Below are 21,859 nucleotides of genomic sequence, written 5' to 3' on the forward strand. Positions count from 1 at the left end.
TCTGGTTCAGCTGTGCATGGTAACCAATCAGCTTCTAACTACAGCTTGTTCAGTTAAGCTTTGACAGTAACCCTAGGTTCACATCTGTGAGGGTGGTGCAGCCGCACCACCCGCACAGAGGAATGCGGACCCACGGGTAGGTGCCATTAGTTCTAATGGCACGCTGCCCGCACTGGAAAACGCAACCGTACTGGGAACCGAGGTTCCCGTGCGGGCTGCGTTTTCGGAAGAAGTGCAGGAACGTCTTCCCTGCGTGTCACCGGGCACGGGGGTCCATTCAAATGAATGGGCCCTCTTGCCCATGCAAAACGAGGCCCGCACGGCCGCATATATGTGAACCAGGGGGGTAAAACCTGGAAGCTGATTGGTTACCATGCACAGCTTCACCAGATTTTGCACTCTCCAGTTTTGGTAAATCGACCCCACAGTGTGCAGAGCAAACTAGACGGTCTGTTTATAAACATTTTCACTGAACTTTCACCCAGGATTCACATACAATCCTAATAGGATTCAATTGTAAAACTGAATGAATCCTGAAAATTGTGTGCTAGCATGAAATATGAAATAGACCCCTAAGTGTGATTAAGTGGGGGTTTGCACATCTACTTTAAAATGTTCTTTCCAGTTTACTGAATGCTGCAAGCCACACACAACTTGTTTTTGTTGTCAGTGACTGTCCACAGCAACGCAGCCTCCTCCCCCTCCTCCTGTGATGAAGCTTTCATTTGCAAAAGAGTTTTTTTTTCATCTCAAAGGGTGCGGGGAGCTCTGTGTGAATCACAGCATCTATAGACAAATAATCCCTTCTTTTAATTCAGAGGCGTGACCTGTGCAAGTTCTGGGGGGATGTTTGATATAGATGCACAGAAAATCAGCAAAACATTGAAAACATGTGAATGTCACCGCATTCCCTCTACTTGTGCTGCATTTATGTTCAATTTACATGCGTTTTGTGTGAAAAAAATGCCTACATGCTGAATTTTTCTACACTGCACAAGGGTGTGGAAATGTTTTTTAAAAACTACTTGTCCAAGGACTAAATCGGGGTTCCAGTCTACTTGTCCCTCATGACAATCTACTTGATTAAAAAAAAAATTAAATTGCCAGAATGGAAAATATAAGGTTGATGGTTTTTGTTAGGCTGAGGTGTTTTTAAAAACAAAAGGGGCTTTATGATGACTTAAACTGCTAGAAAATGTCTTAGCATCCCTATATATATATATATATATATATATTTCAGGTACTTCTATAGCACCATCATTTTACGAAGGGCTTTACATATATGTTGTACATTCACATCAGTCCCTAACCCTCAAGGGGCGTACAATCTAAGGTCCCTAACTCACATTCATACATGCACATACTAGGGCCAATTTAGACAGGAGCAAATTCACCTACCAGTATGTCTTTGGAGTGTGTGAGGAAACCCACACATGCACAGGGAGAACATGCAAACTCCAGGCAGGTGGTGCCGTGGTTGGGATTCAAACCAACGACCCTAGTGCTGACCATTTTGCCACTGTGCTGCCCATATATATAATTTTTTTTTTTCTTTTTTTTTTTCAAAGCAGAGGCCCTAGAGAATAATTTTTGTGGGGTGTGCAATTTATTTTTCATGTAACACGGAATTTGCGCAGCATTTTATCAAACACAATTTGTTTGTGACAAAAAACACTTTTTTGAATTTTAATGAAAAAAACAATAATGAAAAAAACAATACTAAACCCAATTTTTGGGTAAAATATGATGTTATGCTGAGTAAATGGATGTTATGCTGAGAAAAATGGATACCAAACATGTCACAATTCGCACATCCGTGCAGCTGCAACAAACAACCTAAATTTTACTATCCGTAGGCGACGCTTTAAAATCCCTTTACAGGTTACCACCTTAGATTTACAGAGGAGGTCTGGAATTACTGCCCATGATCTGACATTCTCGGTGATGCGCCCACGTGTGGATCATTCCTTTTACGATCAGCCAGCGGAAGCGCCAGATGGTCAATTGGGTGTCCTGATGGGATAGCCCGTGGAAGAGGGCATGTCCCCTCTTCCCAGTGGCCAGTTTTCTGCTCGGATTTCTTTTACAACAGAGCTGACTGTTGGCTCCAATTCCTGCTGCTTGCCTGCAGCAGGGCTAAATATAAAGAAAAACCTCTTACCTGGCACCCGGAATGCATGTCACGGGCATTGGGCTGTAAGAATTGCACATCCCTGCTGCATATTACCACTTCATTGTGGTATGAACAGGGCAGATAGATAACAATTGCTGTAATAGTGTACAGGAAAACACTGGTCTCTGCATACGGTGTGTACAAACCCTCATACACACCAGTGGGCTTGCCTTAAAGTGCACGTAGCATGTGTCTACTGGTGTGCATTGGGAATGCATACTATAAAGAGTAAGATATCATCACTGGCACACCTTTTCTAGAAAAAATTAACATTGACATTTTCAAGGGCTGGTTCATAACCAGGAATCACACAGGAACACAACGTGCGTTCCTGTGCAGTTCACATGCAGTTCTGTGCAATGCGATTCCAGCCCATTCATTTTGAATATGCTGAAATCGCACTGCATCAGATGTAGTGCATTCCCTACTTTTGGAAGATTGCTGCAACCTCATTGCATGGTATTTCTGTACCATGCGATCTGGTGCGGGCAAACACACTGCGTTTGCAACCTGCATTTGGGGTGTTATTAACTTTATTATTTACACCCACTGCAGATCGCTACTGCAGTGCATTGTAAACACGGTGCAGAAAGCACACACAGAATGCGGTTTTCCTGCACCGCGCTTTGGTGCCCTTATCAATCACCACCAATGTGTGACATTTCAGGGCCGCTGTGGACCCCTTCCTCAGGCAGCAGTTGCCCCTTGTTTATTGGTCTATGGCCTCGTTCACAAGAACATACTTAAGTGTACACACATGTGAGGGATGCATTTTGCCTGCACAGGAAATCCAGGTGTTACATGCATCTGTATGCAGGCAGTCCCATTCATCTCAATAGGGATGCAGCAGTGCATGAACACAACAGTTGCTCCCAGTGTGATAACTATGAGGTAAATTAGCCCTAGCAGTCCATCATATTCTAACACAGGAAATTGACTACTTGGGGATCCAGCACCTTTAGTATAGATTTTCCATTACGTTTAATGTACAGTGGGTATAGAAAAGAATCGCCCCCCTGTAAGATAATCACATGTTGTTGCCTCAAAGCCTGAAATGAAGACAGACACAGTTTTTGTTTTATGTAACTGTATTTATCCAGTGCAACTTATAACATCCAAGTGAAGGCTATAACACCAGCATGTCAGGAAAAAAAAGTCAAAAACAGAATCACGGAGTTGCAAAAAGGATCACCCCCCCCCCTCCTAAAAATTAGTTGTAAACTCAATCAGGTGTACTCCATCACCTTCTCAATGGCACACAAAGCCATTTCACTTTCAACTGTGATCAGCTGTGGTTATTTTGACTAGCTAAGCATGAAAAGAGCTTTCCTGGAGCATTTCAGTCCCTGGTAGTGCAATTGAAGCAAACAATCAACTATGGTTGGCAAGGCTCTGTCAAACGATCAATGGGATGAAGTAATAGAGTAAATGGGATAAAAGGAGATGGATCCAAAAAAAAAATGGAAGGTATTTGGTACAACGCAGACCCTCCCTGGATCAGGACCTCGCTCCAAACTGGATGAAAGAGCCATGAGGAAACTGGTCAGAGAGGCGACTGAGAGGACTACAGCAACTCTGAAGCAGCTATAGGAATGTATTACAAAGAGCGGTCATTTTGTGCATGTGACAATATCAAAAATTCTCCACCAAATGTGGCTTGTATGGGAGGGTTGCAAGAAAAAAGCCACTCCTCAAAAAAAGCTAACATGCAGTCACTACTGGGCTTTACCAAAACGCACATTGGAGATTCTGAGGCCACATGGAAAAAGGTGTTCTGGTCAGATGAGACTAAAACTGAATTATTTGGCCTCAACACCAAACAATATTGTCTGGCGGAAATCCAATACAGCTCACCATTCACGTAACACCATTCCTACAGTAAAGCATGCAGGTGGTAATATCCCGTTATGGGGGGGTTCTCTGCAGCAGGGACTGGAGCACTTGTCAGGATAGAAGGAAAATGGATAGAGCAAAATACCATCAACGTCTTAAGGAAAATCTGCTGCCCTCTGCCAGAAAGTTGTCCTTGGGAGGAAGATGCCAGAAAGTTGTCCATGGGAGGAAGATGCCAGAAAGTTGTCCATGGGAGGAAGATGCCAGAAAGTTGTCCATGGGAGGAAGATGCCAGAAAGTTGTCCATGGGAGGAAGATGCCAGAAAGTTGTCCATGGGAGGAAGATGCCAGAAAGTTGTCCATGGGAGGAAGATGCCAGAAAGTTGTCCATGGGAGGAAGATGCCAGAAAGTTGTCCATGGGAGGAAGATGCCAGAAAGTTGTCCATGGGAGGAAGATGCCAGAAAGTTGTCCATGGGAGGAAGATGCCAGAAAGTTGTCCATGGGAGGAAGATGCCAGAAAGTTGTCCATGGGAGGAAGATGCCAGAAAGTTGTCCATGGGAGGAAGATGCCAGAAAGTTGTCCATGGGAGGAAGATGCCAGAAAGTTGTCCATGGGAGGAAGATGCCAGAAAGTTGTCCATGGGAGGAAGATGCCAGAAAGTTGTCCATGGGAGGAAGATGCCAGAAAGTTGTCCATGGGAGGAAGATGCCAGAAAGTTGTCCATGGGAGGAAGATGCCAGAAAGTTGTCCATGGGAGGAAGATGCCAGAAAGTTGTCCATGGGAGGAAGATGCCAGAAAGTTGTCCATGGGAGGAAGATGCCAGAAAGTTGTCCATGGGAGGAAGATGCCAGAAAGTTGTCCATGGGAGGAAGATGCCAGAAAGTTGTCCATGGGAGGAAGATGCCAGAAAGTTGTCCATGGGAGGAAGATGCCAGAAAGTTGTCCATGGGAGGAAGATGCCAGAAAGTTGTCCATGGGAGGAAGATGCCAGAAAGTTGTCCATGGGAGGAAGATGCCAGAAAGTTGTCAATGGGAGGAAGATGCCAGAAAGTTGTCAATGGGAAGAAGGATTATCTTCAAACATGACAATAACCCAGAGCACACAGCAAAAATGAGCACACAATGGTTGAAGGAGAGAAAAATGAATGTTCTCGCATGGCCTAGTCAGACCCCACACTTAAACCCCATTGAAAATCTGTGGAATGACTTGAAGACCGCAGTCTACAAACAGTCACCATCACATTTAACTGAACTTGATTAGTTCTACAAACAAGAACGGGCAAATATTGCAAAGTCTAAATGTGCAAAGTTAGTAGAGACATCTCCCAACAGACTAAAGGTTGGAAATAAAGCAAAATGTGGTTCCTCAAAATACTGACACAAGGGGGTGATCCTTTTTTCAGCTAAGTGATTTTTTTTTTTTTTTTTGATTTTTTTTTATCTGACATGTTGGTGTTACATCTTTCACTTGAATGTTATAAGTCGCACTGGGTAACTACAGCTAGATAAAACAAACTATATCTGTCTTCATTTCAGGCTGTGAAGCAACAAAATGTGATTATTTTAAAGGGGGTGATTCTTTTCTATACCCCCTGTATTTGATGCGATTTCAACCAAAAAGTGCAGTTGGAATTTAGATTTTGCTATCTAATTGCTTTATGGACAACAAATTTGAAGGGTAGTGGAACCAGTTATGGGTGGGATGAAGTTGCTGGAGACCTTAAGTGTCGCTGACCTGGACTATCAAGATACAAATATTTATAGTAATTGTGTATGGTGGGGAAGATGTTTTAGCTGGCAGCAGGCCCCCTCTGGGTTTACGGGAATAAGCCAAGTACCTAAGGCCTGAGAGAATGATTGCCGCTGCGGTGTACAAATAACCAGCACACTAAACTCAGAACAGTCTTTCTGTGCAGCAATCTGTATTTTTTTTTTCCTTTTAACTCTGTGATGATCTTGTAACAGGAAATGTTGTAAAACTGTTTTCCTGTTTTTGATCTATAGGTGCTGCTGAGCCAAAGTGATTGTCCTTGTATTATGAGCCCATGTGACATAGGAGGTGAATGGTCACTAAGGTAAGTACTACACTATTGTACGGCATACAAATGGTGGACGTAGATGCCCAGTAGCATTGTCACCCTCTGCCTAGCACTGCAGAGTAATCAGAGCACAGTTTTCTGTGTCATACTTCTTCCAGAGAAGCTGATTGCAGGACCTGATGACTATCTGCAGATACTCAATAGCAGCAAATATTTGCCTTCCTTCTCAATCCCAGATTCTGAAAATAAAGTCAAAGTAGAGTGTAATTAAATTGCTAACGTCATTGTATAGTCCAGACACACACAGCTCTGTACAGATTGTGCCTGGGTTAATGAACAGGGGCCAGCAATCAGAAAAACACCCAGCAAATGTTTAGGCAGCAGCCTGTGGTTTTGTGCTATCAGCCTTTTTAAGGGATTAAGTTGCTTTTACCATGACACCCCCACCCACAGAATCTAATTTTCTCCATGATCCCCTGCCACTCTTTTTTTCCCTTTTTAGAGTTCTGACTTGATGCAACAAAGGATGATAAAATGTTGGAAATGGTATTTTCCAAAATAAATAAATTTCATTCAATTGATGTTTACACCAGGGATAGGCAACCTAAGGCACGTGTGTCAGGGCAAGCACACAATGTCATTTTCAGTAGCACCTGGAAGACCAGGACGTGGCTTGCTGTTGGGGTCAGACTGGCCCCCTGGAGGATCTACCAATGGGCCCATGCTCCCTACAAGTGTTGGAGCTGATGTGAGGTCTGATGGTGAAGAAATTGGGGCTGATCTGAGGTGTGTCGGTGCAGGAATTGGGGCTGATCTGAGGTGAGACTGTGCAGGAATTGGGGCTGATCTGAGGTGTGACGGTTCAGGAATTGGGGCTCATCTGAGGTCTGACGGTTCAGGAATTGGGGCTCATCTGAGGTCTGACGGTCTAGAAATTGGGGCTCATCTGAGGTCTTGTAAATTGGCAACTAATGTGGAAAAGTTTGCTTACTTGTAGCTGAGATCTATTATAAGAAGCGGGTTCCCAACGGTCACCAAATACCTGACTTCTGAAATAAAAGGGTGTATTAAGCTGAAACATTTAGTGCACATTAGTTCCTGCCCAGTGCTAATGATCTGTATCATGATACCCCAAAGATTGCTTGTATCATCTGTCAGATGACAGCAACCGTCAACTTGGAGAGTAGATGTGCATAAATGTTTTTGTGGCTGCTAGTAATACTTTTGCTGGTACTCATCTGCATTTCCACAAAAGCAAAGCAGGTGTAGAATAGAGATTAGAAACAGACAGAGCAGATCAAAGTCGCATTAAAGATGAAGTTTGATCTGCTTATATTTCTGCTTCTCTGGTCTATCCTTTCTCCTTCTCTACATGCTAGTCACATTTTAATTGAAATTAAAATTAAATATAATTAAATATTACATTTTAAAATAGAACCCTTAAAACTCTTTACATACTTTTTTCAAATTTTTTTAAAACTAATCATTGGGTCTCTGTGCATTCTCTATGCAATGCAGGCAGATCATGTCTGGTGGGAGGGTCTGGCATGGCGATACAGATAGCTTCCTGAAAACATCACAGCACTCTGCCTTAGTACACCTCTCAAGAGCCCTCAGCCTTTTATGTGCAGAGTAGGCTGGCTATTGGGAGGAGTTATACAATTCTCAAAATGCCTTGAAAGGTGGATGGCAGTCTGGAGGAGTTGGTGTTCCTAGGCAGGCTGCATTTTCATGCAGGCTGTTCTTTGTAATGCCCAGTGAATGAAAGTGGTGGGCCAGGGACAGTCCTGCTGGAGAGGAAAGAGCTGGATGATGCTAGAGTTTAGATTTAAAACCCACCTTTTCTGCATGTGATAAGTTGTATACCAACTGCTGGCAATATGAGGGTATTACTATGAGCATGGTTCTCCAAACCTTTCATTAGCAAAGGTCCAATTTACTGCTCTTGAAACTTTAGGGGGGCCGGACTGTGGCCAGTGGGAGTAGAAAATGCCATAGGCTTGGTGTTCAATGGGAGTAAAAAAATTCTATGATTGGTAACATAAACAACACCTCCTGTGCTCAGGGACCCAAATCAGAAGTGAGTGGATGGATGAACTGTTAAGAAAGTTCGTCCACCAAGGGATCAAAGGTTGTGCAGCTCTTACACAAGGCTGGGGAAGCCTGACATAAACTGCAATGAAGAACAAAAACTGAAAGCGCACCAACCTTGTGCATTACCGCAGTAAAAAGGTGTAATTTTATTGAAATAAGATGTATAGTTACAAAAGTGGCAGTATATAAGGCATAGAAAATCCAAAATTGGAACACTGGAGTAAGAGACATGTGCAAAACCCACAGAGCTCTGAGGAAGATGGGACCTCCCTTCGAAACGTGTCAGCTTCACTCTGAGAGTCTTCCCTCTCGGTGGGATTCGCACGGGTCTCCTGCTCCAGTGTTCCAATTTTGGATTTTCTATGCCTTATATATTGCCACTTTTGTGAGTATACATCTTATTTCAATAAACTTACACCTTTTTACTGTGGTAATGCACAAGGTTGGTGCGCTTTCTGTTTTTGTTCTTCATTGCAGATTACATGATTGGTGTCAGTGAGTAGAAGAGTGCTCCATCATTGGTGTCAGTGGGAGGAATAGTACTCCATCACCGGTGTGATATCAGTGGGACGAATAGTGCCCTGTCTTTGTTGTCAGTGGGAGGAATAGTGCCCCATCTTTGTTGTCAGTGGGAGGAATAGTGCCCCATCTTTGTTGTCAGTGGGAGGAATAGTGCCTCGTATCAGTGGTAGGAACAGTGCCTCATCTTTGTTGTCAGTGGGAGGAATAGTGTCTCGTATCAGTGGAAGGAACAGTGCCCCATCTTTGTTGTCAGTGGGAGGAATAGTGCCTCGTATCAGTGGAAGGAACAGTGCCTCATCTTTGTTGTCAGTGGGAGGAATAGTGTCTCGTATCAGTGGAAGGAACAGTGCCCCATCTTTGTTGTCGGTGGGAGGAATAGTGCCTTGTATCAGTGGAAGGAACAGTGCCCCATCTTTGTTGTCAGTGGGAGGAACAGTGCCCCATCTTTGTTGTCAGTGGGAGGAATAGTGCCTCGTATCAGTGGAAGGAAGAGTGCCCCATCTTTGTTGTCAGTGGGAGGAATAGTGCCTCGTATCAGTGGAAGGAACAGTGCCCCATCTTTGTTGTCGGTGGGAGGAATAGTGCCTCGTATCAGTGGAAGGAACAGTGCCCCATCTTTGTTGTCAGTGGGAGGAATAGTGTCTCGTATCAGTGGAAGGAACAGTGCCCCATCTTTGTTGTCGGTGGGAGGAATAGTGCCTCGTATCAGTGGAAGGAACAGTGCCCCATCTTTGTTGTCGGTGGGAGGAATAGTGCCTTGTATCAGTGGAAGGAACAGTGCCCCATCTTTGTTGTCGGTGGGAGGAATAGTGCCTCGTATCAGTGGAAGGAACAGTGCCCCATCTTTGTTGTCAGTGGGAGGAATAGTGCCTCGTATCAGTGGGAGGAATAGCGCCCCATCACTGGTGTCAGTGGGAAGAATAGTGCCTCATATCAGTGGAAGGAATCGTGCCCCAAGGGCCGGATAAAGGCAAGCAAAAGGCCACACCTGGCCCATGGGCCACAGTTTGCAGACCCGTGCTGTATAGGATATCAAATGTGTGTTAAGAAATCTTTCCACTACCCCCCACATTACATTAGCATTCAATTAGATACTGATGAGTCCGGAGCCTTCTGCATGTTTATCAATAGTTGTGCAAAACTGTATTCTGTCTGTAGACTTCACTAAACAGAAAATATTGTATTTCATTGTGTATGTAGCTTATTCTCTAGCTGACACTCTCACAATGTTCATTCAGCAGTGATGCACCCTGCACTGCCTGGCATACAGATGGCCAGAGCAGGGCACATCTACTTCTCTGAATATTTGATATCATGCAGATATGACCTGTCCAGCAAGTAAACTATAATAACATCTAAAATGAGTACTCGGTGTTGATACAAGCTGATTGATTTGCTGATTTCTAATCTTAAATACCTATTTTTCCCCCTGCTTCTGTAACTTTATTTGTGATTTCCAGATACACGGAACACTGTGATATTATGCAGCTTGGTCTGATTCTCCCTTGACTCTTCCTCATGATCCGGCCGTCATGCTGGTCCTCACACCCCATCTCATCTTCACTTTGCTGTACGCTACTGTGCTCTCGGCTGATGCCTCTGCCCCCAGCTCCTCGGCATGTGCCCCCCAGGAAATACCAAACATGACAATAGATATTGAAAATTCTGTGTCTCAAGGTGCTCGCTTTACTGATCCTCTAAAAGCTGCAAGTGCAGAGGAGTGTGTGTCTGCGTGCTGCTCCAAGCTGGACAGCCTAGGTGAGTATGTCTAGGACATGGGGTAATATTGTGAGCTCAGCTTTACGATGACCTTTTTAGGAATACTTCTTCAATTAAAACTTTGAAATATTTTATTGCTACACAAGTCATTCATTTATTTATTTATTTTTTAATTCAGTGTCATTTAAAGTGTACTTTCTGGTTTTGACAGCAGTGATTTCTAGAATGTTAAAACAAGCATTAAAAGAGCCCATAAACTACTTGATTTTCTGTCCTTCCACCATGGGAATTGTTCGATTTTCCCATCAACACCAACTGTGTTGATGGGGGAATGCCTCTCACATCACTGTTGTGTTTTGGCGATAGGGGAGGGGGCACGGAGAACCTTCCTAGCTGGCAAAACAAAATGGTTACTGTTAGCGGCTATAGCCGCTGGCAGTAATCGAATGTCAAAAAAATCTGTCACTGATTGTACCCAAGTCAGTCGGTAGATCGACGTTTACAATCAGCCTGCCTTTAAATGGATAAAATGTCAGCCTGTTCCTGATGAACTGGCCAAATTTTGATCCATGTATGGACGGCTTTAAGCTGCCTTTACACTAATGGAATTTTGTCCAAAAAGTTTCATTTTAAGAATGTTTTATTTATTATCTGATCATTCGTGAAGTTGACATTTTGTTTTCGACAACAGTGAGAAAAAAATTTTGAGGGAGAAAAATTTAATTATATAAACTGTTAAATACCTTTTCTCATCAGCAGTTAGAGCAGTCTTGTGACTTCTATCACTGTCCAGCAGAGCAGTGGTTAAAGCTTGTAGGAGGAGTTTTCGTTCTCCCCTGATTGTCCTATGAGGCTGCAGGACCCCTGACCCTCTGTCTGGACAGTGCTGATTGGCCCAGTGCTGATCACATGCACTCTCCCAAGGAAAAAAAAATTCTGTACCAATATACACCAAACTGAGCATGTGGAGATTGCCCCCAAGGCTCTGTTCTGTCAGGAGATGAATCGGGGACAGGGGAAAAAGGGGAGGATCAGACCAGATAGGATTAAACACCCTTTTTACACAATGCAGAGGATTAACCCCTTAAGTTCCACGGGTGAGTATAACAAACATGCTTTAGTGCATATACAGACTGATTTTCCTGTTGTGGGTTTAGTAACACTTTAAGACCGAGTACAAGTACCAATACGTTTTCTCAAGTACTTGCCGATATCCATTACCAATGTCTTTTTTGCTCTTGTTTTTTTTTTACAATTCAAACCAGTGCAATTTGTCTTTGCGACTTGAATTGACATCTGTTAAATGAAGTCACAAGCCGCAATGAAATCGGAGATACAAATTGCACCGATCTATGGCTTTGAAATTGTGCTGAAGTAGCCGTCAGATGTACGAAGAATTTTGATTCATATTTTTGTATGACTTTTCGTTTGATTATCTAATGGCGTATAACCAGCCTTGGGATTCTCTAGTTCTGCTCTGTAATTGACTCACTGCTTTCCCAGCAGTTTTTGCCTTACAACACTGAGCCCTAGTTCACACTACAATGTGGTAAGGGAAATTTGCGATCCGTGTTCATTTCACCACGTTCAAAACACACTGCCAGTTCTTGGCTTGTATTCTGTGTTTTTCTACAATGCAAGCCTTACACTGATTTTTCATTTGTACTCTTATATTGTATTATTGCTTCCAGTCCATGACTCCTTTGTAATGCTTTGGAAAAGCCTAATACATTTTTATGTGAAACAAAACACACTGCCCTTGTGATCTGCAGTGGCTGTCAGTATAATGTTAACGACAACTCAGACGCAGGTCGCAAACGCATTACATTTGCCTGCACTGGATTCCATGGTACAAAACTATCATACAATCTAAGTGCAGTGCGTTTCCAAAAGTAGTGAATGCACTATTTTGGTGAGGTGCAGAGCAATTTGAACCTTCAAAATGATTGGGCTCAAATCGCACTGCACTGAATCGCATTTGAACTGCACAGGAATCCTGTGCGATTCATAGGTGATTCATAGTGTCACTGACTGTGTGATTGGATCAGGGAGAGGTTTGGGGAGGTAACTGAACTGAGCTTTCTCAGCAGAACCGGAGCAGGGTACAATAAAGTTTTATTAAATTCCTTTCAGTGCATATAATTGTCTTGGGTTGCTCTTTAACAACAGTAGAATGACATAATTTAAAGTAGTTATAATGGCTCTACATTGAGATAAAAAATCTTTCTGGGTGCAATGTCACATGATAGTACTCTGCTTTTCATGATCTTGATCTGAGCAGCTCCGGTTGTGGGTGGTTCAAGTCTGCCCTTCTGTAAATGCATTGGCAGGAGGAGACACAGTTAAACACTCTCTTACCTGCTCCCGGTGCTGCTGATGTCATGCTGGTGTCATAGGAACACTTTAATCCATTTGCTGCTACTGATGTAAGGTTTACGTCAGCAGCAGCACTTCCATGTTTGCAGACTCCTGCATTACAGGCATACCTCGGTTAACGTAATTTTCGGTTTGCGAATGAAAATCCATTGAAAATAATGCTTCGGTTTAGTAATTTGTTTTTTTTTTTTTGCAATACGAACGGATTGATTGGTTTTCAGTGCATTTACTAAATGTTTTTTAATCATGTCCCTGTACAGTACTATGCCTTTATAAAGAGTTTTGAACAGATAAGACTTTTTTTTTTTTTTACTTTTTCTGACCTCCGGATTGGATTAATTAGTTTTCAATGCATGTACAAAAATGTAATCATGTCCCTGTACAGTATTTATGCCATTAAAGTGCACTTTATAAAGAGTTTTTTGAACAGATAAGACTTTTTTTTTTTTTTTTTTCTACTTCTATCTGACCTCCAGAACGGATTAAATTGGTTTTCAATGAATTCTGGTTTACAAATTTTTTTGCAATACGAAAAGTCCTGCAGAACGAATTAAATTTGTAAACCGAGATACACCTGTATTTTGGAATTTATTCAGGTGGCTGTAAAGCCATCCAATCACGTCCACCCGTATTGTAAGGTGACAAACCCCCCCAACTTCCCCTTCCTCGCCATGTGCCTCAGGCTCACCTGTCCCTACTGAGTGCCTAGTACCATCATGGCAGGAGAGCAGCGAACATTCATTCACTGATCTTCCCTGTGAAGAATAACACCAGAAGCAACATGCTCTGATCGGTTCCAGTTTCAGTGCTGTCATTCCACAGCTTCTGTTGCTGGTAGAGAAGGAAATTAAACACGTTATTTGCTTGATTTATCTTCAAAAGAATACAGAGGTGACATGTCTCCTTAAAGAGAACCTGTCACCTCCACTATGCTATCACATATATGGCCCATCAGCCCGCTTGTGACAGCAATAACATTATGTAAAAAAAAAAACCAATTCTAAAAACTACATGTGCACATGGAGGCCTATTGTGTGTGCCTGCTTACACAAAACAATGATTATGCAACACATCTCACCTCACATGAGAGAAAGCAATAATTCGTGGGCTTTCTTTCACTGTTAACTCTCAACTGAATGAGCAGAAAAGACCTTTAAAGTGTCAATCTATAGACAATTTTGGAAACTTTGTTTCCCAGGCCTGCACAATTTTAAGGCTTGACATGTTTGTTACTTATTTATTGAACCTTACCCCATTGTTTATACTTTGCCCCAAAAAATAGTATGGTGTTTATGTATACTGAAATTAATTTGAGTGTATATGTTACTGAAAATAAAAGTTTGATAAACAGTTGTGCTAATATCATATGATATAAAAAAAAATGTCATCTGATGTAATTTTATTCTGTACAGAGTCTTTGCTGTCAGAAAATAAATACTGTTTAGGGGGGTGGGGGTATTCTTCAGGCCTAAAATGTGTTTTTTTTTGTTTTTTTTTACATGGGTGGGGAAACATTTCTGTGGTAGTGAAAGGGTTCAATTAATATCTAGGCTTCCATTGGCTTATGTCTTTTTGAAAATGTTAATTGCCTGGCAGTCATTATGATCCAATGGCTTCAGTATTCTTAGTCACTTGGAGCTCTGCCCTTATTGGCTGCATATTTGTTGCAGGTCAGTCACTCAGAAAATATAGGAACAAGAAGTAGCCAGGCATCTTTTATTTTCAGGAGAAAGTCATCATTGGCAATCTTTATACAGGTACAGAGACTACAGTACAGAAATCTGAACATGTGATTATTCTTTTTAGGTGGTCGAACCTGCAACCTTGCTGTATATGACACCCGAAGCAACAACATGCTGCAAAACTGTTACCTGTTCATGTGCCCGAAGACTGAATCCTGTCCTATGACTCCCTCCCCAGGGGTCCTCAGTTACTCTTTCTTGACAGGTTGGTAATGGAGACACATTTGCTGTACAATCCCACTTCCTTGTTCTGTTTTATGTAAATGCTTTGTGAGAGAAATTCTGGTTTTCTCCACTCTAAAGACTATAGAAGATTTCTTTTAATCTCTTCAGCTCTTTGAATGTGTCTGGTATGTTCAGAGTATGAAGAGGTTAAAACAAACTTATGGCTGTAATAGCACTTTAAAATACTTTACAGTGGCAGTAGAAACCTGGAGCTTGTTTTCTGCAGCTGGATCCTGGCTTTCCTGTAATCTCTACACCCCCCCCCCCCAATTCCTGTTCATGCCAGCCCCCCACTCTGTAGTCTCCAGGCTTTCCCACTCTTCCTGGTACCACAGTAAACAGTGTCAGGACAGCAGACAGGAGGAGGTTGGAGAGCATCCATGCCTCAATCTCCTCTACTGAGTGTGAACCTGGGAGAACTCAGCTCTGAGCATTCCCAGGTTCAGATCTTTCAAAAGCAAATGTACTGCAGCAAAGCACAGTCCTGTACTTGATCAGGGGTCTATTAGACCAAAGGATGTCTCCATGAATAGTACCTGTCACATGCCTAATGCTATCACAAAGGGGGCCTGTTAGCGTTTGTGCTATGACAATAAAGTTAAATGATAAAAAAGTGAAAAAAAAATATAAAAAAAGAAAAATAGCATTAAAACAAATGAAAAGCACCCCTGTGACCCTATGCGGAGAAATATAGATGCAAATACATACGTAGAGCATGCATGTGTATTTCAGTGATTGCATGACCCTTAATGGCCACAGAAGCATGCACATTGGATGAAGAGATTACATTTGGGTTTTGTCATGACCTTCACGCTAACTCTACCCCATTTTACCAAAAATAAAAACTGTCTTTGGCTGGTGTTGCACTGTAAACAGTCAGTAGCTGTCTGTAACATTTAAGGTTTTGCTGCAAACATTTGAATCAGATGCAACTGAAATTCTTTGTTTCCTATGGAGTCAGTTGTGATTTTATTTTTGTTTCAGAGAAAGGAGAGAGTAATCCTGACGTAACAGAAGAGGATTTGTTGGACTTCCCCAAGAATAATGGCAAAGTACAAAATTCCCTGGATAAGAAGTTGAGCCCTGCTGTCCAAGCAACTGTCCCTGCAGAACCAGAATTTGAGGAAGATTTGAGTGCACTTGACTCGGTCAGGAAGAGCTCTTCATCTAATGTTCATTCTCAGAGCAAGACAAATGAGGTCAACCACCTCACTAAGGAGGACAAAGCCGACACACCTGACCGTATCGCCTCCCAGCTGCTTCATCTGGCCAACAACATAGACAAACGGTTGGAGAAAATTGAAGCCAGCTATAAGGAATCAAAAGACTCTAAGTCAGATGGACTTTCTGTCTCTTCTACAGATGAGAAGTCTATGGTAGAACCAACGACAACTTCCAGAAGGAAAGATTCAAATACATTTTCTTCTCATATTAAGGACACAAAACTTAGTAAAGTGATTAAGAAAAAACCTGAGACCCTTGAGGTCCATTACTTTACACCAGAACTCAGCACCTTGGCTCCATCTGTTCAGACTTTACACCGAAATAGCACTGCTGCCCATCGTCCTGTTCCAAAAACAAAACCTACCTTCAACCCATCAACCACTCCATCAAAGGAAAGTAAATTTGCTAAAAAAGCACCAAGCTCTGGTACAAAGAATACCAAGGTTCTTAGTCACAATAGTGCCAGTTCTTCCGGCACAGATGCAACTATGAAAAACATGCAGGCTGGCCACCTCATGATCACAACTCAGGTTCCAACCACCAGTGCTGGCCATCAAGCCAAATCCACCCTTCTGGTAACTCGACACAATCCTTCACGGACTTCTCTCTTGAAGGCTGCAAAATCCAGCCTCAAAGATGGTAACCATCTTTTTACAAGCAAGGAAGTGCAGGAAGCTAATCGATCTGTTCCTGAACTGACTTTACCAGAACAGCAGGATGCTGCTCCTGCTGGGAACAATGAGGATTCCCCTCAAAATCTTGACACTCTTCATACTGTTTCAAATGACAGTGAAAAAAGTGGTTTGGTGGCTGCTCTAGTATTCGGGGTAATGTTCCTTGTGCTGATCATTGGTCTGGTTAGTCACAAGGTATCTGAGGCACGGCGCCGCCACCAGTACACCAAACTTGACTATTTGATCAATGGAATGTATGTTGATACCTGAGGCGTGGGTAGTACTTAGATATTTTTATAATGTGTTCGTGATAGAGGATGTGCTGCTCCAATTTAAGTTGACCAGAAATCAGAATAGAAAAACTGGAAATTCTTCAGGACTTCATGGTGCAGTTTTCATCTTGACTTCTAGAAGTGAGAGCAATATGGTAGCCATGATGAACACCTAAAGGGAACTTGTTATAATGACTGTTGGTTTTTATAGAAGCTCTTATTGCCTGACTCCCAGAAGTGGTGCTAAAAGGCAAAGCTAACCTATGTAGTGCCATGACTAGCGCTGCTACAGGAGTCGGGCCATAAGAGCCTTCGTTGGGACAGTTAAAGAAGAATTCCAGGTATGGATATTTTTACATTGTTATGTTTTGTATCCCACAAGCATATGCCATACCTGTGGTTTCCCTCTAGAAGCTGGAATTCACTGTAGTAGACACTGCTATTACAAAGTTCTCCACTAGGTTCTGGGTCTTGTGCCAAGGATTGGGACACAGGAGGTCGCCTGCTCAGCACGGGTGCAATTCAGAAATCTCTTTGAATATTCTACAGGGATGCAAAGTTTAGACAAGGTGAAAAGGTGCAAAAGTAATGTCACCCTCTACACGTCCGTGCATGCTTTGCATTCTTTGAAAAAATGGAAAGCATTTACTGAATGGGGCCTGTGCTGAGTGGGCAACCTCCTGTGTTCTTAGTGCAGCAGAGCAGCCACTTGCCATGGGACCTGGAAGCTGGTGGAGATCACTGCAGTAATGTTGCCTACTACCGTGATTTGCAGCTTCCAAGGGGATCCCACAAGTATGGTATATGCATAGTTACATTGGTGCAAGCTGGATGTAAAAATATCCATACCTGGAATTCTTCTTTAACTATGATCCTGACAGGTTAACTTTTAAAGTGTATACCTAAACTCAAGAACAAAAATGTAATTTTTCTCCCACTTCCATTGTAATGGAGAGAGGAAAACCTGCTTAAAGTCCAGCCTATGGTGACAACCATGGCTCCCTCTATGGAAGAGTGAGCATAGATGCCCAGGGACTGGAAATGTGTAATATGCAAGACTGTGAAGTGAAAATAAAACTGAAAACCCTGAAAAAGGGAAAACTCCTACAGACACCTCTAAAGACTGATAACGTGCAATATATTAAAATTTTGTTTTAGATTTTATACTCTAAGTGTACCTGTCACTGAAAGCTCACATGTGAGTTAAATCAGCTAAACTGTTAAAGATAAGTAGGGAAGTTGATGAAGTGGTTTCCTAGTTCTCCTGAATGGCGGACTTCACAGTGCTTGTACAACAGGTATGGAAGGAGCTCACACATCACTTCGATCATAAATAAGCCATAACAGTAGCTGCTTATCTTTGTCTGAATACATTGTTGGCAGAAAAGCAAAAAATCATATCAGATTTCACCCTTGTTTGGGGCAGAAAGTCTCTGATTTAACATTGTGCACACACACTGAGATGCAAGGTCTATAAATTAGTGCAGATGCCTGAAATGGAATTTGTACAGTACAAAGTAACTTGCAGCATCAAAGCGTGCAAAATAAGGAGGACAAGTTACACAAATGCAATACTAAAACTCGCCCCTTAAAACAGGGGTCTCCAGACTTTCTAAACAAAGGGCTGGTATACTGTCCTTCAACTTTAGAGGCCAGATTGTGGCCAGCAGGATGAGAAAATTTCCTGGTGTCAGTGGGAGGAATAGTGACCCATCTTTGGTATTAGGGGGAGGAATAGTGACCCATTTTTTGTCTCAATGGGAGGAATAGTGCCCCATCATTGGTATCAGTGGGAGGAAAAGTGCCGCATTGTCAGTGCAAGGAACTCTGCCCCACTGTTGCTCACAGTGGGGGAATTCCCTAAGGGCCTGATAAAAGCAATCAAAGGGCCGCATCCAACCCCCGGGATGCAATTTGAGACCACTGCTCTAAAAGAAAAAAATATTGCACCGATATTAAAAATTCAAATATTATGTCTGAGAAATAGTGAAATTTAGTTAACTATGTTGATCAAAAAATATATTTCTCTCAAAGAGCATAAAGTTATATACACTTCACACATAAACGTGTGAAAATGACTCCAAACAACTCTCTCCATTGGTCAAATATAAACTGAATTAACCAGCTTAAAAAAAATTGTCCTGCACTGGAGTGACACTTGTATACAATAAATACAGATCACATTAAATATATATCTGTAGGCAAAGTGCTAGATATATTGCATAGGCTATAACAAACCCAATTTAAACAGTTGCATACAAAACATAGGTCACAATATGTATATGACAGTCGGCCGAAGTGCTAAAAAATATTTCAACAGCTACTGCATAAAGTGTGTATTAAATGCCCCAAGTCAACTTATAGTAAGTACCCTGTATGTCCCAAAGATGGTACCTTTCACTGGTAAATCCACAGGTGAACTTCAATACAGCATAGCTTCATGCGTATCATGGCTCTAGACGCTACGTCATGGTAATGTGTTCAGAACTTCAGTCTGTGACTCCAATAACCACTAACTTCTAGACCTCATATTTAAAACTGAAATAAAAGTTTGATATAAGTTTTAATGGTGATTTTATCATCACAGGAGGGCTTGTTTGACTCTGACCACTGAGTTGCTGGAGGTTGTTTATTTCGTCATTTTATTTTTTCTTGCCTCAACTTTGAGAATAGTTTAATAAAGTAGATTTTTCTCTGATTAACAAAGTGCTTTCTACTACTGAATTATGGGTAAAAATAATCCAGATATAGCTGATCAATGGAGCTTCTTGCACAGCTGACAACGTTTAAGGGCTCATGTACACTGCAGCTCCTAAACTGACGTTCAAGAGCAGTTCAGTATTTTTTGAAGCAGCCCCTGAACTCTGTTTTCCTATGTGTCCATGTACACATAGTTGTTTTACAGCCGTTTACAGGCAGTTGAGTTTACAGTTGTTTTTTTTAACGCACCAAACTTATGTTCAGGAGTAGATTTTACTGGCGTTTCAAACGTCAAATGCTTGTAAACACAGTAAACCACGTTTATAAGCGCTTGCGTGTTTAGAAGCGGTTTTTAACTGTTTCATGTCCAGATGCTGTCCAGAGCCGTTTTTCATCATCATAAATGCATGCAAAGTGTTTTCCATGTATTCAAATGGACCCAGTACACCAGCACAGTCAGTTCCAGGTTTTGTGTGAAGGAAAAAACGATAGAACAAGCCGCATTATGCTCATGATGGGATCCATAGTGAATACAACCAGAAAAGACAGGTCATCTTAACAAATACTGCTCTCTCTGCTTCTGCTCTCTCTATTCCTCTCAAAATGTCTGAAATAGTTATATTTTTTTTTTACTATTTTTTCAGTGCATTCTGGGCATTTGGGAAGGTCTCCTGAGGTTATCTTTTAAAAAACGCTTCTAAACGCAAAATAAATGCTTAAGCAAACGTGGCTAAACTGACATTTTTTTAACCTACATTTTCTAGCAGTCAGTTTCCATTATTCAGAAGAGTTTTCCAAACACCCCGTGTACATGAACCCTAAGACCAAAAGGTAATTTCATTTTGGGTAAAAGTATGGTTAATTTTATGCTCATTTTGGCATTCATTTAACACATGCATGCATCTTTCAATGTGTCCGCTACCTGAATGTGCTGAATCATCTGCATCACAGGATTGTCAGCAGAAAATTTTTAAATTTTTCAAAAGGTAAAAGTGAACATATACATATTTTAGTTGTTTGCCTAGAATTCTACTTCAAAGGGGGTCTTTTAGCAACTCTACAAGTCTGAGATAATAAATGCTGACTCCACAATACACTGTAACTGTGTGATCAATCAAATATTATTGTTTTTGTATTGCTTTAAAGTTTTGTTCCAGAGCTCCAGTGCTGCAGGCAGAAAGAAGCATTTCTACAGTCTCAGCACTTCCAGTCAGCTGTCCCCAGTCCAAAGAGATCTTGGTTTTTAAGGGCCCATCCACACTAGATGCAGTGGCACACAGAAAGCTGTAGATTTCTGTGTGACATGTTCAGACCAGACGTTGCGTTCCAGAGCACTGTGATAATATGCAAGTTGTCTGCACTACACTATTTCACACCGCTCTGCTCGGTCCTGCATATCACTGCACAGAAGTGCAGCACTCTGGGCTTCTGTGCAATCATATTAATGACGTGTCACACTGTACACTTAAAAAAAATAAAATTATTTTCCAAAAAAAAAAAAAGGGGGGGGGTTAAATGTTATGTGATAAAATGCACATCACACTGCTACTGCTGCATCAAAACGCTGTGCAGGTTGCAGATTGGTATGAACAGTCCCTAAATCTTATCTTCCAGCCTCAGCATTCAATCTCTCTTCAGTCCTACAGAAAGCTTCAAGCAGAACTCTGGTCAAAATTGTTTTTTTTTTCAGCAGGCAGTGGGGCTGTGCTCTAACTGCATGGGTCAGCTGCTCCTTTTTTTTAGGGGAGAACACAAAGCTCATACTTGCTTTACCTGCCAATCCTTCGGAAAACCGCACTCCCCCATGGTCCAGCGGTGGACTGTTCCTGCTAATGGAGCATGCTTTGAGCAGGCTGATGTCAAGAACAGTCCATTTACAAGACCACTGGACCGTGGGGTGGAGGGGGAAGAAGCCGAGGGGACTGGTCTTGGGGAGAATCTGCGGGTCAGTTGAGTATGTCTCCACTGTTCTCTCCCCTGGATCAAAATGAGAAGTTACCTATGCAGTGCAGGCACAGTCCCACTGCATGGGCAAAAACAATTTTGGCCTGAAATTCTGCTTTAATTTTGAAGGTGGCCATGTGCTTCTGCACTTGCTGGATCAGGTTCAGGTGAATATAAGATTGTGGGTTGGGAATGAAAAAGATAAGTAAGAGCACTTTAAAACCAAATACCACCAGTGACCTTTTAACAGCAACTTTCATAGATTATGAAGGTACATTGTGTTCCAAAGCAATACAACGAAAAAATGCAGTCAGTCGT

The 21,859-nt window shown here is 42.1% G+C and overlaps 1 protein-coding gene across 2 annotated transcripts in view; it reads left to right on the forward strand.

The window, feature by feature from the left end:
• MANSC1 (MANSC domain containing 1) overlaps positions 1–20,691 on the forward strand; it is a 38,172-nt gene extending 17,481 nt beyond the window's left edge. For both annotated transcript variants that reach the window (XM_089663485.1, XM_089663486.1), the window contains exons 2-5: positions 6,015–6,085; positions 10,126–10,423; positions 14,567–14,707; positions 15,712–20,691. In XM_089663485.1, coding sequence (XP_089519611.1) covers positions 10,198–10,423; positions 14,567–14,707; positions 15,712–16,895 — 1,551 coding nt within the window. In that variant the 5' untranslated portion in view covers positions 6,015–6,085; positions 10,126–10,197 and the 3' untranslated portion in view covers positions 16,896–20,691. The remainder of the gene's footprint in view (positions 1–6,014; positions 6,086–10,125; positions 10,424–14,566; positions 14,708–15,711) is intronic.
• The last annotated feature ends 1,168 nt before the right edge of the window (positions 20,692–21,859 follow it).

Source organism: Staurois parvus, unplaced genomic scaffold (genome assembly GCF_062004578.1).
Source record: "Staurois parvus isolate SC_StPar_1 unplaced genomic scaffold, SC_StPar_1.0 ptg001698l, whole genome shotgun sequence".
Lineage (NCBI taxonomy): Eukaryota > Metazoa > Chordata > Amphibia > Anura > Ranidae > Staurois > Staurois parvus.